The 15,134-nt window shown below is 64.0% G+C and overlaps 2 protein-coding genes across 2 annotated transcripts; both read left to right on the top strand.

Moving 5' to 3' along the window:
• The first annotated feature begins 2 nt into the window (after positions 1–2).
• On the top strand, positions 3–2,552 carry SUOX (sulfite oxidase). Its single transcript, XM_085212078.1, is given in 6 exon segments — positions 3–13; positions 123–218; positions 220–371; positions 465–507; positions 612–777; positions 884–2,552. Coding segments are annotated over 6 exon segments (1,893 nt in total). The 3' UTR covers positions 2,309–2,552.
• Positions 2,553–3,089: 537 nt separating this feature from the next.
• IKZF4 (IKAROS family zinc finger 4) lies at positions 3,090–13,850 on the top strand. The gene is made up of 8 exons (XM_085212330.1): positions 3,090–3,285; positions 5,737–5,791; positions 6,704–6,808; positions 9,414–9,674; positions 9,759–9,926; positions 11,812–11,961; positions 12,132–12,263; positions 13,101–13,850. The coding sequence occupies exons 2-8, from the start codon at positions 5,752–5,754 to the stop codon at positions 13,811–13,813; spliced, it is 1,569 nt and encodes a 522-aa protein (XP_085068456.1). The 5' UTR covers positions 3,090–3,285; positions 5,737–5,751; the 3' UTR covers positions 13,814–13,850.
• The last annotated feature ends 1,284 nt before the right edge of the window (positions 13,851–15,134 follow it).

Here is a 15,134-nt window from a genome sequence, read left to right as displayed (position 1 = left end):
CGATGTATTTAATGTAAGTAAAAAAAAAAAAAAAAAAAAAAAAAAAGAAAACGAATGGAGAAAAAAAGAAAAAAAACTAAAAAAATAAGGAGAAACAGCGCCGTGTAATGGGGGGGGGGGAGCTGTGGGGGGGGCTGGAGCCGTGCCCGTATCCGGCTGCGCCCCGATAACGCTTATCGCTACGGCGGGCGGCGGCACGCCGCGCCCGGGGGTTCACGCGTGGGGGAATTCGGCCCGCGGCCCCTTTAACGCTCGCCCCCAACGCCGTGGGGGGGGTGGGGGGGACGGGGCGTGGCCCCACCGTCTGGCCCCGCCCCTTCGCCCCTCCGTTATAGCCTTCGGCCCCGCGCAGCGCCGCGGTTGCCACGCAGGTGCGCACCGGGGGGGGGAAAGAATACGCTACTGGAGGGGGTGGGGGGTGTCGTCGTGAACCCCCGCCCCGCTCTGAGCGTTGCCTCCCGCAGGTCCCGTCGCGATGCTGCTGCTCCGCGTTGTCCCCCGGCGCAGGTAGGACCCCCCCGCCCAACACACTCAGAGTTACCCCCTGTCCCCCCCACCACCCCGAGGAGACCCCCGTCTTCCTCCGCCCTCGGGCGCCGCTCTCTCCGCAGAGTCCGTCTGCCCCCCCCGCCGCTCCCCCCGCACCGCGGCTCCTCCCGGACGGACATCGTCCCCGGCGGTCCGGGCCCGGGGGGAGGCGGTGGGCGGGTGGTCCCGGTGCTGGCGGCGCTGCTCGGCCTCGGCGCGGCGCTGAGCTACGGAGAACGGCGGCGGAGGGTGAGCGCGCACCGGGTGGGGAGTGGAGGGGGGGCACGGGGGGGGAGGTGGGCCCGGGTTATCCCCGCTGATGTGGCCGAGTTCCCCCTCCTCCTCCCTCCCCCAGGCCGCTCACGCCGCCGCCGCGGCCGCCCCGTCGTACCCCCGGTACACGCGGGAGGAGGTGGGGCGGCACCGGAGCCCCGAGGAGCGTGTCTGGGTGACCCACGGCACCGACGTGTTCGACGTCACCGACTTTGTGGAGCTGCACCCGGGGGGGCCTGACAAAATCCTGCTGGCGGCCGGTGGGGCCCTGGAGCCCTTCTGGGCGCTGTATGCGGTGCACGGAGAACCGCACGTCCTGGAGCTGCTGCAGCAATACAAGGTGGGCGAGCTCAGCCCCGACGAGGCACCGCCGGCCCCCGACGCCCAGGACCCCTTCGCCGGGGACCCCCCCCGGCACCCCGGGCTGCGCGTCAACAGCCGGAAGCCCTTCAACGCGGAGCCTCCGGCCGAGCTGCTGGCCGAGCGCTTCCTGACGCCCAACGAGCTTTTCTTCACCCGCAACCACCTCCCGGTACCGGCGGTGGAGCCGAGCTCCTACCGGCTGCGGGTGGACGGTCCCGACGGCCGCTCGCTGTCGCTGTCTCTGGACGAGCTGCGGAGCCGCTTCCCCAAACACGAAGTGACGGCGACCCTGCAGTGCGCCGGGAACCGCCGCGCCGAGATGAGCCGCGTGCGGCCCGTCAAAGGGCTGCCGTGGGACATCGGTGCCATCGGCACGGCGCGCTGGGGTGGAGCGAGGCTGCGGGACGTCCTGCTGCACGCCGGCTTCCCCGAGGAGCGCCAGGGCGAGTGGCACGTCTGCTTCGAAGGGCTGGACGCCGACCCCGGGGGGGCTCCGTACGGAGCGTCCATCCCCTACGGCCGTGCGCTCAGCCCCGCCGCTGACGTGCTGCTGGCTTACGAGATGAACGGCGCCGAGCTGCCCCGCGACCACGGCTTCCCGCTCCGCGTCGTGGTGCCCGGCGTGGTGGGCGCACGCAGCGTCAAATGGCTGCGACGCGTGGCCGTGAGCCCGGCCGAGAGCCCCAGCCATTGGCAGCAGAACGACTACAAGGGCTTCTCCCCCTGCGTGGATTGGGACACGGTGGATTACCGCACGGCGCCCGCCATCCAGGAGCTGCCGGTGCAGTCGGCCGTCACTCAGCCGCGGCCCGGAGCCGCGGTGCCGCCGGGGGAGCTGACGGTGAAGGGTTACGCGTGGAGCGGGGGGGGGCGTGAGGTGGTGCGCGTGGACGTCTCGCTGGACGGTGGGCGCACGTGGAACGTGGCGCGGCTGGCGGGGGAAAAGGCCCCGCCGGGACGGGCGTGGGCGTGGGCGCTGTGGGAGCTGACGGTGCCGGTGGCGGCGGGGACGGAGCTGGAGATCGTCTGCAAAGCGGTGGACAACAGCTACAACGTGCAGCCCGACAGCGTGGCGCCCATCTGGAACCTGCGCGGGGTGCTGAGCAACGCCTGGCATCGCGTCCGGGTCTCCGTGCAGGGCTGATGGCCGCGCGGCACCGCCGCCCCCGCGGCTCTGTCCCCCCGTGGCAATGTCATCCCACGGCAACGTCACCGCGCGGCTCTGTCCCCCCGTGGCAATGTCATCCCACAGCAACGTCACCCCGCGGCTCTGTCACCCCGTGGCCTGCCCTGGATGCGGCCGCGCCGCTGCTGGCACGAAGGTCGCCGCTTTACGGCCCCTGAAAGTGAAAAGTGTGAAAGCGGCTCCATAAAGATTGCGCAGCTTTTATGGACTCAGTGCTTCCTGGGGCAGCGCCGGGGCAGCTCAGCCTGCGGTGGTGTCGGGGATCCCCGCGGCTGCGGGGGGGGCCCTATGGGATTCCCCGTGGGACCCCGCGGGACCCCACGTCGCCCCCTATGACCCCCAGTGACCCCATATCGCCCTCCATCCCTACGGGACTCTCCGTGTCCCCACGTGACCCCGTGACCCCGCGGGACCCTCAGCCCCTCCCTCAGCCCCTCGTTGTCCCCACGTCGCACTCCGCTCCCACAGGACCCCCCGCACCTCTCGGAGCCCCCCAGTGGGACCCTCCGTATCCCCCGGGCCCCTCAGCGTCCCTTCATCCTCCGGGGCCGCTTTGTCCCTCCATTCCCCCCCACGGTCCCCCCGCTCCCCCCCGGTCTCAGCTCTTCTCTCGGCGCTCCCTCTCGCTCTCGGCGCTCCGCAGCCCGCACTGCCCTCGGCCCCATCGATGCGTTCGGCGCTCCGCCCCCCCCCCCCCGCGCCGCCCGCGGTGGCCGCGCGCCCCCCCCCACTCCCCCCCCCCTCCCGCCGGCGTTGGGCGCGCGGCTGCGCGCGGGGCCCGGAAGTGGCTCGGGGCGGGCGGGGGGGGGGCCGGGCCGGGCCCTCCTCAGGTGAAGCCGCCGCCGATGGAACCGGAGCCGCCGCCGGGCCGCTGAGCCCCCCCCGCCGCTCCCCGCGCCCGGGCCGGGCCGGGGGGGCCGCTCCGCGCCGCGACGGTGAGAGGGGTTGGGTTGGGTCGCGTTGGGTTGGGGGGAGGAGCGCTGCTCGGGGCTCGGCGCTGCGGGGCGACCCCCGGCGGACCCCCCCGCACCGCAACGCCTCCCGGGTCGGGCGGGTTCCGCCGGAATAACGGGGGGATTTGGGGTCGGTAACGGGGGCGGCTCCCGGTGACATCTCCGCGAACAATGGCAGCGGCGGTGACAGCGGAGCGCGGCCGGAGCTCTGCCCGGGGGGGGCACGGGGGGCTCCGGGCTCGGCAGCGGGGGGGCAGCGCTCTGTCCGCGTCCCCCCCCCACCCCCCGGTCCGGGTCTCCCGCTGTTCCTCTGTCCCTACCGGTGGTTTTCCCCCCCTCCCCCCCCCGGTGCCCCCACTTTCATTTTCGCTCGTTGCCCCCCATCAGTTCTGGGCTGCGCCTGCCTGCTGTTCTGCCCGCTGTGCTGCTGGCTGGGGGGGTCCTGGGATGGGGGGGGGGTCACCGGGGGGGACCGCTGGGGGCAATGGGATGGAAGCGCTTTGTGGGGTGGGATGGGTGGATTTCTGTGCTCTGTGGGGTCTGGGGGACGTTGGGGTTGGTGACATCCATGCTGGGGGGGGTTCAGCCACAGCACGGAGCTCGCAGCCCCCAGGGGTGGGGATGGGGATGGGGGGCAGCGTTTCACAGCAGGACGGGATGCACCACGGAGGGACACAAACCCCAGATCCTCGAGGATGCTTCCATCGGAGCTGTGACTGCGTGGAGCCGGGATGTGGGACTGCGGCTGTCAGAAGTGCTGCTCTGCATCTGCCCTCCAGCCCCAGGAGCGCATCATCTTCTGCCCCCCAGGAGCACAATCAGCCCCAGCAGTGCTGGAGGGACCCCCCCCGCCGACTGCCAGGGCGGTGGGGAAGCACTGCTCTTCCATCCCATATCTGTCAGCTTTGCTGTTGGTGGTGATGGTGCGGGTTGTGATGCTGCACAAAGAGCCCCCAGGGATGGCCTTCGCTGCTTCGGGTTCCGACTTCATCACTGGACCTCAGGAGTGCTTCGGATCGGCGCTGTGTGTCCTCCATCCGCGGCCCTGCGGGTGAAGTTGTGCCCACGGATGTAACAGGAGGGGGGGCCGCTCCTGTGAGCGATGTGTTGGGGCACGGCGTGGGGTCCTGAGCTGCTGCCCACCACCCCTCCAGCTTTGGGTTCTCGTCCCATGGAGTTTTCCTCTCTCCATCCCATGGAGCTCCGTCAGCCGCTCCATTTCTCCAGCAGCAGCAGCGCTTCATCCGACTGAACATACGGTGCAAAATAGGGAAATGAGAGCTGTTTGGTGATGGATAAAACACAACGCAGTGCTTTGCTCCTGGCTGTGGGGCTGCCCGGCCCCGTGGGACCGTGGAGATGGACCTTGGTGCCGTTCCAACATCACAGCCCTTCTTTTTTTATGGCTCCTATTCGTGGCAAAGGTGGAAAAAAAGCTCTCATGTTGGAAAACAGAGCGAATGGAAACAATGCTTTGGGAAGAGAAACTGCAGGGACTGCTGTGGTGCTTCTTACCGCCCTCACCCCGTGTGAAGGCAGTGGGTCTGTCCTGGGGGGGCTGCGAGCTGCAGGGATGGCAGCATAGGGCTGGGATGGGGGGCACGCGCTGACCCTGCTGTCCTCAGGAGCCCCCGTGTGCTCAGCACAGAGGACGTCTGGATGGCTCCGTGCTCAGCCCCGGGGTTTGGTTAAACTGGGCTGTTGGGGGGGGCTTTGTTTCCCTGAATGCAGCCCCTGGGGGGGGCAGCCCTTCTTTCAGTGCTGAGTGCTGCTCCAGTTTCAGCGCAGCGTCGCTGAGGTCTCTGCTTGGTGGCACAAAGCGCTGTGTGCGTGGAGGGGGCTCACGGGGGGGCAACAAATCGGGGGAGGGGGTCTCGGCCCCATCGCCCACTGCTCAGAGGAGCTCAGGGCTGAGTGCCCACCGCTGCCAGGCTGGGCTGTGCTCCAGAGAGAGGAGTTTCCCTGCACAGCCAGTGCTCTGCGTGCAGGCGATCTGAGCGTGTGTGTAACGCAGCAAAGCGATGGGAACCGACCAATAAGAGCCACCTCATATATAATGAGTTCGTTACCCCAGCTGGGTGGGTTTCCCTCTCATTTTGGAGTGTGGTGTCTGCAGACCGTTGGGCACAACGCCGCGTTGCCATTCGGTCCCATTGCCCCAACCCCAGCTCTTCCCATCAGCAGAACGACACCAGATGTCCCCACTCCATGCTTTCAGTGCTCCGTGTCCGTCTGTCCCTGGGGTGGGTGATGGCTCTGTGCCCCCCAGGGCCGGGTTTCTGTTCCTCTGGGGCTGATGGTGATGTGGGGCTGCGCTGTGGGGGCTCACAGAGCTCTGCCCCAGACATGCTTTATTTGGGGGGGGGGGGGTTGGGGAGATGGCTGAGCAGCTCCTGCAGGCAAACTCTGACTCTGCTCTGCTCTCTCTTTCAGCAACGTACCTTAAGGATGGATATAGAAGACTGTAATGGACGATCCTACATATCTGGTACGTCCCACCTCCATTGCCTCCCTGTTTTGGGTCGCTGGCATTGTAAGGTGCTTCAGCATCCAGCTCTGTTCATTGAGGAGCTGGGGAGCGTTAGCGCTGCAGGCGTGACAAACAGCTAATTAATGAGCTGTGCCGAGCCAAGCCCTGGAAGTTTGGGCTGAAGTTTGAGTGCTCGGGGCTGTTGGAGGGCTGGAAGGGTCAGAGCTGCAGTGCTGTGTGTGTTTGTGTGGGGGGTCGTTGCCTCAGGGCTCTGGGTGCTTTGCTGGCCCTGCAGAGCTGCTTCCTGCTGCTTGTGGGCTTTGGGTGCATGGAGCTGAGCTACCCTGAAGTTGGGCTGCTGCTCTGCTTCGCTTCTCCTTCAGCCTGGAGCCTGGCTGGAGGAAAAGGCCTTTGGGGCACAGCTGTGTCCCTGTCAGGGCAGCAGGGTGGGGATGCTGCCAGGCTGAGCCCACCCAGCAGCATTGCTGGCACTGCCTGCAGCCGGGAGCTCCCAGGGGAACCGCAGCCAGCGCCGTGGGCACCTCCGTTTGTTTTTAGAGCAAAGGAAATGTGACCCAATATTTCCTGCAGCGTGACGAGCTGTCGGTGAGGGACGTGATGGGGAGGCTGGGGGGCACGGCGCTGCGGGTCCTGCCTGTCCCAGAGGGGGCTGAGGACAGAACTCCTGTGCTTCCCATCCCAAAGCACTTCGCCCTCCCCACTGTGGTCTGGGGGCTGCGGGCACGGCTCTGCTGTGTGGTGCTGCCAGGTCTCACTTGGGGCTGCTGCTGGGGGGCAGATACCTGCTGGGGGTCACTGCTGTGTGCCCCCCCGCGGCACCGCTGCACACCAAGTGCTGTGCAGGGCTGGCAGGGGGCGGGCAGCTTCAGGTCTCACTCACATCCCTCTTCCCTTTCTGCGTTCCCAAAGGCAGCGGGGATTCCTCTCTGGAGAAGGAGTTCAGCTCGGCCATCGTGGGAGCTGCGGTGAGCACACCCAACAGCCAGCACTCCTCCCCGAGCCGCTCCCTCAGTGGTGAGTGCACCCCCATGCTGCCCCCAACCCCATCCGGGTCTCTGAACTGCTTTCAGGTGACACTGAGAGCCTCAGCCAGCACCCCGGGTCCAGGCTGTGCCGTTGGCTGCCCGACTGCTGCCATCCCACAGCGCTGGGCGCAGCGTGGGCCGGGCTCCGTGGGGCTTCTGGTGGCTGAGCGCCATTCGGGCAGCAGGTGGGCGTCTGTGCTGTGGTTGTGCTCTGTGGGATGGACCCCGCTGGGGGGTGTGGAGCAGCACAGCTCCAGTTCTCCCTCTCTCCCTGCTGGAGCCCGGAGTTCTGCATCGCTTCTCCGTAGCGGAGGAACTCCCCTGTGATTGACCCACCCGGAGCGATGGGGCGCCTCTGCTTCAGTCCTTCAAAGCAGCCCTTTCTGAGGCAGGGTGAAAAAGTTGAAATGAATTTCGTTTTCAGAAGGGGTAACGTCGTGAGTTACCTCCGTTTTGGGGGGATTTTTTTTAGCTGTTTGTTATCTATTTGCCCTCTAAAAACGCTTAGAAGCCGTGCGAAGAAATGAAGCCTTCAGTGGAGAGCGGTTCTGTTGGAAGCAAAAACAGCTGAGCACGTGGACCAGCTGAAAGGGCAGCAAGGAGCCCTTCCCCGTGAGCAGCAGGACGCCGGTGATGGCATTGCTCTGATCCGACTTGACTTCACAGCTGGTTCATCCAGCAAGCGTGGTGCCCCAGAGGAGCAGGAATATTATATAACCTGTGCTGCCAGAGGAGACGGCTCTCTCAGCGCGACCGGACTCTGCGTTGGTTCTGAAAGGAGAATTACAGAACAATAGTTGGCCTTCCTCCTGCGCCCAGGAAAAAAAAAAAACAAGTCCTCAGGGGAACTGTGTGGGGGGGGGAAGGAAGAAAATCAAAGCGCAGCGAACGTCAGCGCATCCAGGCAGCTCCTGCCATCAAGATTGGAGGTTTTGCTTTGTGTCTGTGCTCCCGTGGGGGCCCCCGATGCTCCCGGAGGCGCTGGGCAGCGTGGAAGGGAGGTTCTGCTTCTGCCAGGGCTGCTGTGGCTCTGAGCCCCCCGGGCTGCAGCCAATGGCTCAGCAGATGGCCTGAAAGTGCCTGTGGTTGCCAGAGCCGGGCTGGAGGCACAGCTGCTGCTGAGAGCCACTCTGGGAAGGCAGCATTGTCTGCGGGACAGGAGGGGAAGTGAGGCAGTGAGAGCTGGGATTCCTGGGCTCCTCACTCAGCTTTGTGCCCGGGCCCACAGCTGAGAGCCCTCTGCCCCCAGCAAAGACCCAAAGGAGCCCTGGGGAGCACAGCAGCGTCAGATCTGGAAGCTTCTGGGATTCCTGCAGGGCTGTGCTCCCATGCCTGCCTCCACCAGGGAGCCTGGATGCTGGAATCATCCCCGCCAGCAGCAAAAATCTCCTTTGTGTATATACAGTTCAGCCCCAGCAGCTCCCCGAAGGGCTTGGGAAGATCCTCCTGCTTTAAACAGAAGCAATCAGAGTCTGATATTTCAAGGGATCCTGTAAATGTTTTCTCTGAGGCTGTGGGCTCTGGGTGACCCGGGCGAGGGTTCAGAGCAGCACAGGCCAGCAGAGCAGGTATTCCTGCTGTCCTTGGCACATCCCGAGGGATTCCCTCCCATTCTGCTCAGTGGGAGGATGCTTCCCAACGCAGTCAGCTGAGGGCTTGCTCTGCATGGCACTTCTTGCTTCCAGAAAGGGCCTGGAGGTGCGGCTGAGGGAGAGAGCAGCTCTGTGGAGGTAGAGGAGGGAAGGAGGAAGGCTCCTCTCCCCATCTGTGCCAGCGCAGCCCTCGCTGTCCCACTGCCATCCTCTGGAGCCCGTCTGATCCGTGGCATTCCACAGCTCGTGGAGCAGCCAGGAATGTAGGTCGCTGCCAGCGCAGCCGCCCCGCTCCTGGTGCTGCAGGAGGAAGGAGAGGTGGGGGGGGGTCTGTGGCGGCGTGGCCCCCGGCTCCACGCCCTCCGGCTCCGGCCAGCAGTGCCTGTAGCTCTGCTGGGCTCTCTTGGGCTGCCCTTTGCCTCTCATGGAGGGGGCAGTGCCCTGGGGGGGTCTCCAGCATGTGGGACTTTCTCCAGCAGCCACGTGGGTTGCTGTGCTGTCACCCGGGGCTCTGTGCCACCGCAGCGTTTGCTCCCTGCGCTGCTGCCCTGCTCAGGTTCTCTTTTCTCTGTTTCCATGGTTGGATCCCAGGTTTTCCAGCAAGGATGAGGACCTGCAGCAGAGTGCTTTTCTGCTGCAGGCTGGGGTTTGCTGACCGAGGGACTCACGCTGGGCACTCCTTGTGTTGGAAAATGTGGAGCCTTTACTGACTCACAATCAAAATTCGGTGTTTTCTGCTCTTCCCAAGCGCTTTAAGTGGCTTTTCTTTCTCCCTCTGCCCTTGGATGCGGGGGGCAAAATGCTTTTTGCTCGCAGTCGGTCGCCAAAGCACCAAAGCAATGGTACCTGGACACGCAGACAGGCATCCCGTGCCGTTGTCTGTTCCAGTGCACCCAGCAGCACGAGGAGATGCGCCTTGTCACCATCAAAGCAAAGAGCACTCAGAGCTGCTCCCGTAGGAGCAAACCCTGCCTGAGCCGTGTCCTTTCTGCCCTCCCGCAGCCAGCTCCATCAAGGTGGAGATGTACAGCGATGAGGAAGGCAGCCGGCTGCTGGCACAGGAAGACCGCATGCTGGAAAAGGACGACAGCGTCATCGTGGAGGATTCTCTCTCCGAGCCTCTGGGTTTCTGTGACGGGCCGGGCCAGGAGCCCCACTCCCCCGGTGGCATCCGGCTGCCCAACGGCAAGTTGAAGTGTGACGTGTGTGGCATGGTGTGCATCGGCCCCAACGTGCTGATGGTGCACAAGCGCAGCCACACGGGTGAGTGGGGCTCACGGGGGGAGGGAGGGAGGGAGCCGGGCTCTGTTTTCCTCTGGGTGTTTCATGCTCTGCTCTGTCTCATAGGAGAAAGGCCGTTCCACTGCAACCAGTGTGGGGCTTCCTTCACCCAGAAGGGAAACCTCCTTCGTCACATCAAGCTGCACTCTGGAGAGAAACCCTTCAAGTGTCCCTTCTGCAATTATGCCTGCCGTAGGAGGGACGCCCTCACAGGACACCTGAGGACACACTCTGGTGGGTGCCTGGCCAGGGTGGAGCAGGGAGGTGGGGAGGGATGAAGTGGGAGGTGCACGGCTGGGAGCTGAGCCCGGCGCACCCGGCAGCTCGGGCTCCTTGTTGCTCAGTCTGAGGTTTCCTGTGGCGCAGCAGCAGCGTTGGGTGGGTGCTGGGGGGGTCGTTGCGTCCTGGACGTGAAGCTGGGGGTGGTGGAGGGCGCTGTGCCCCGAGGTTCTGGGCTTGCTGCATCTCTTTCTCGTAAAGATAAATGTTTAATGGGTTTTATTGAGTCGAGATAGGTCCCACCCTTGGGAGTGCCTTGCCCCAGTGGAAACACGGAGCACGGAGGGGTTCTGTTTGCTTTGTTCTGATGCTGTCCTTGCTGAACGTGACATTTGAGAGGTGGTTTTGCCTCTGGTTCTGCTGTGTCTCAGCTGGTGGGGCTGTGGGTAACCCTGCCTGGCAGTGCTGCCGGGGCGCTTCGGGTTCAGGTGCCCAGAAGAGCCCGTTCCCCTGGGGAGGAGGTGAGCTTAATGGCCTCTGACAGTTATGGGAAGCACAGGCAAAGAAATCCGTACCCTGGAATCTTTCCTTATCTCTGAGGATTAAAAAAAAAAAGCCAGAAGTCAGTGGCTGGAGGCAGAATCCCTCCTGACACCGACGGTGGAGGGCAAAGAGCACACGTGAGCTCTGCTGTGCTCGGGTGTGGAGAGCAGCGCTGTCCCCATCCTGCTGGGGGGCCCGGATCCCCTTCCCAGGGCTCAGATCCCCTTTCCTGGGTCAGAACCCCAATTCCCGATGTCAGAACCCCCCTTCCCTGGGATCAGAACCCAACTGAGAGCCTTGCCAGCCTCCCCCCGCCGCTGGCGTATGAAGGTGTCTGCGAGCCCTCGCCAAGAGACACAGAAGTGGGACGCGTCCTCACAGCATATCAAACAGCAATCAGTCTGTATGGCAGCTAATTACCGAGAAAACCTTCGTTTAATGTGGATTTCACAGGCGAGAGCCGGGCGCTCTCCCTGCCCGGCGGACGGCAGCAGCGCGGTTCTCCCCTCCCACCCCCCAACAGCCCTTCGGATCCCACACCACCCATCCCACGGGGGAAGCAGCAGCTTTCATCTCGGAAGATGTGCTGTCCAAAAAGGAGAGGCGTTCAGATCCAGATCAAACGCTGCGACAGATCAGAGCTGTGCCCCCCTGGGGCGGCTGTGCTGAGCACTGGGGGCCCCTCTGCCTCGCAGACCCGAGGCTGGAGGAGATTTTGGGGTGGGCTTCGTGTGTCCTGTGGTGCCGTGTGGTGCTTGTCTGCGCCTCGGGGTCCTGAGGAGACCCCACTGCTGGGGAGGGGACGGCCCCCGCATTTGGGTCTTTTGTTCAGGAGTGACAACGGAGCCGTGGAGGGAACTGAGAGCTGAGGGAGGGATGGAGGTCCACGAGATGCGATGGAATTTGCAGTCGAGGCTCTAACAGCTAAATGGAGGAACCAACTCCTGGTGCGCCTTTACGTGTTGGCGTTCAGGGCCTGGTGGCATCCCCTCCTCACCCCCCCGCCTTTGGACTGTGACAAACCCTCCCGTGAGCGAGGAGTGAGGGGGATTCGCTCAGCATCGGCTTCTGCTGTCTGAGCCACAGCTCCCACGGGGAAACGCGCGGTGGCCCTTCTGCTGCCCTCTGGCTGGGAGCAGCGGGGAGGCAGCTTCGTGCCCCGGCCACGGGGTGGGGATCCGGGGCTGTGGGTCCCAGCGCTGTGAAGCAGCTCCTTGAGTGCACAGCAGCTGCTCAGCGCTGACCCAGCTACCTGTACAGAGGTGCCAGAGCAGAGCCAGCCTGGAGCTCAACGTCGGTGGCTCGGTGGCCACCCGCTTGTCCTCACGGATCTGATTTTCATCTGTGTGTTTTGCAGTCTCTTCTCCCACCGTTGGCAAACCCTACAAGTGCAACTACTGCGGCCGCAGCTACAAGCAGCAGAGCACGCTGGAGGAGCACAAGGAGCGCTGCCACAGCTACCTGCAGAGTCTGAGCGCTGAGCCGCAGGCGCTGGCCGGCCAGCAAGGTGGGTGCTGGGGGGGGGGACACCAGGACCGGGCTGCTGGGGGTCCCAGCCGGAGCCCTGCTGCTCTCCGTGCCCAGTGGCCATGGGGTAGAAAGCGCTACCGAGGCTGGCACGGCGTCCCCTCCCACTGCTCCGTGCCACCCCCTGTCTGAGTGGTGTTCCATTGCCAGGTGATGAGATGAGGGACCTGGAGATCGTGCCGGACTCCCTGCTGCACCCCTCCGCCGACCGGCCGACGTTCATCGACCGCCTGGCCAACAGCCTCACCAAGAGGAAGCGCTCCACGCCTCAGAAATTCGTGGGTAAGGGGCTGCTCCCTCCCCAGCCTGGGCAGATGGGAGAGGGGTCTGGGGGGGCTGAGGCACTGATGGCTCACGCTCTGTAGTTGGGTGCTGTGGGTGCTCACATTGCGCCTTCCACCCTGCAGGATGGGATGGGATGGGATGGGATGGGATGGGATGGGATGGGGCTGTGTGTAGGATGGGGTGGGGTGGGGTGGGGTGGGATGGGATGGGATGGGATGGGATGGGATGGGATGGGATGGGATGGACAGCATGGGGCTGTGTGTGGGATGGGATGGGATGGGATGGGATGGACAGCATGGGGCTGTGTGTGGGATGGGATGGGATGGGATGGGATGGACAGCATGGGGCTGTGTGTGGGATGGGATGGGATGGGATGGGATGGGATGGGATGGGATGGGATGGGATGGGATGGACAGCATGGGGCTGTGTGTGGGATGGGATGGGATGGGATGGGATGGGATGGGATGGGACGGACAGCATGGGGCTGTGTGTGGGATGGGATGGGATGGGATGGGATGGGATGGGATGGGATGGGATGGACAGCATGGGGCTGTGTGTGGGATGGGATGGACAGCATGGGGCTGTGTGTGGGATGGGATGGGATGGGATGGGGCTGTGTGTGGGATGGGATGGGATGGGGCTGTGTGTAGGATGGGATGGGGTGGGGTGGGATGTGATGGGATGGGATGGACAGCATGGGGCTGTGTGTGGGATGTGATGGGATGGGATGGACAGCATGGGGCTGTGTGTGGGATGGAAAGGGATGGGGTGGGGTGGGATGGGGGTCCCGGTGCCCTTGCGCTCGCTCTGATGTATCTTATCTCCTGCCCACAGGAGAGAAGCAGATGCGGTTCGCGCTCTCCGACCTCCCCTTCGAGGTGAACGCCGGCTTCGAGAAGGACGTGGAGATGGTTTCGGCCCACCACCCCCTGGACCCCTCCTACGGCAGCTCCCTGGCGCTGATGGGGGGCGAACACCTTCGCCCGCTCCGCCTGCCCCCCACAAACTGCATTTCGGAGGTGACCCCGGTCATCAGCTCCGTCTACACCCAACTGCAACCTCTGCCGGGCCGCCTGGAGCTGCCGGGGGGCCGCGACGCCGCCGAGGGCCACGAGGACACGGCGGACGGGGCGCAGGCGCTGTACCGCGGGCGGGAGGCGGGCGCGTCGCCCACCAACGGCTGCCACGACTCCACGGACACGGAGAGCGTCCACGAGGAGCGGACGGCTCAGCCTCCGCCGGGAAACGGCAGCCGCCAGAGCCCGGCGTTCGCCAAAGAGGACCCGAAAACGGCGGAAGGAGCGACGCGTCCCACGGCGAGCGGCGGGCGGGACGCGCTGCGCGTGGTGACCGAGGACGGAGAACCGGTGCGAGCCTTTCGCTGCGAGCACTGCCGCATCCTCTTCCTGGACCACGTCATGTTCACCATCCACATGGGCTGCCACGGCTTCAGAGACCCTTTCGAGTGCAACATCTGCGGCCATCACAGCCAGGACCGGTACGAGTTCTCCTCGCACATCGTGCGGGGTGAGCATAAGGTCGGCTGAGCCCCCCCCCCCCTCCCCCCATTACCCTCCACCCCCCCCCCCCCACGCCTTCAGACCCCCCACAGAAATTCTTCTTCGGTCGTTTGGTTATTATTATTATTTTCTTTTTTTGTCCTTTGTTGTTGTTGTTGTTGTTGTTCCTTTTTTAACTCCTTTGCACTGAACTTTGGCTACAAAAAGATATTTAAAAAATCAATAATTAAAAAAAAAAAAAAAAAAAGATATCTCCCCCCCCCCTCCCCTCCCCTTTCCCCCCCCAACACCCACACACCCCGTGGAGGGGAGCTCTTAACAATTTGCCTTTTTATAAATGGAGTTATTTAAATATTAACGGACTTCTTTTGTGCTCCCCCCCCTCCCCTCTTTTTCTCACTCCGTTATTTATTGAGCTTTTTAGTTTCTCTTTTTATAACTCTTCCCCCCCCCCATCCTCCCCCCCCACCAAAGTCTCACGTGAATTTCTGAGACGTTCCCTCTGGGGGGGGGGGGGAATCCCCCTAACCCTCACATTAGGTGCTATAACCCCAGGGGGGGCTCTCAGCTCTCTGTGCCCCCCCAGCCCAGCCCCATTGAGGGGGGCTGGCACAGCTCTGAGCAGCGGAGGACGTGGGACGAAGGCTCCGCGCTCCCTCAGCCCCACACTGGGAGGGCTTTGAGGGCGATAACCAAAAACGGGGGTATGAGGGGGGGGTCCCCCCCGGCACCCCCTCCCCCCACCGTGTGTACTCTCAGCGGGGGCTGCTCTCTCCCTGAGGGTGAAACCAAAGGCTGATTCTTTTCTATGGGATAACACAACCACCTCACACGCCGGCAGCGCTCCGCTCCGGATTTCATTTGATTTTGGGTTCCTATTTTCCTCCTTTCACGCGGCAGCCGCTGGCTCTGTGACCGGAGCTCATGGGGGAAGGGGGGGGGGGGGATATGGGGGGCACTGGTGTTGGGGGGGGAGCTCTGAGCCCACCCCACCCCCCCCCCCCCCTCACCCACCCAGAGGAGCTCAGGGCTGCGCTGTCGCTTTGCTTTACAGCAGACGTAGGGATTTTGTACCCCAGGTCGCTTCCCCCTGTACATATCTATATTTTTTAATCAGATGTATGAAGAACAACGACGATGTGCAATACCCCCCCCCCGGCCGCCCCCCCCCCCCCCTTAACGCGTTTCATTTGTAGCGTCCATGGGTTCGCTGTCCCCCCCCCCCTCCTCCTCTCGTGCGGTCGGAGCCGCTCCGCAGCTTTTGTATCTGTACCATAGTGTAAGTACCTTTGTGGATGAGATCTACTGTAAGTTTTGTACTGTACGGCTGAGGTCTGTTACAAATAAA

The sequence above is a fragment of the Meleagris gallopavo genome, chromosome 31 (genome assembly GCF_905368555.1).
Source record: "Meleagris gallopavo chromosome 31, MGAL_WU_HG_1.1, whole genome shotgun sequence".
In the NCBI taxonomy this organism is placed as follows: domain Eukaryota; kingdom Metazoa; phylum Chordata; class Aves; order Galliformes; family Phasianidae; genus Meleagris; species Meleagris gallopavo.
Note: the sequence above shows the minus strand (reverse complement) of the source record. Positions and strands in the feature narration are given on the sequence as shown.

Bases quoted from the DNA above. Each gene is read 5' to 3' on its own strand.
- IKZF4 (XM_085212330.1), top strand. From the start codon at position 5,752: ATGGATATAGAAGACTGTAATGGACGATCCTACATATCTG. The intron at 5,792-6,703 runs GTACGTCCCACC...GCGTTCCCAAAG, and splicing joins TGGACGATCCTACATATCTG to GCAGCGGGGATTCCTCTCTG. The intron at 11,962-12,131 runs GTGGGTGCTGGG...TTCCATTGCCAG, and splicing joins GGCGCTGGCCGGCCAGCAAG to GTGATGAGATGAGGGACCTG.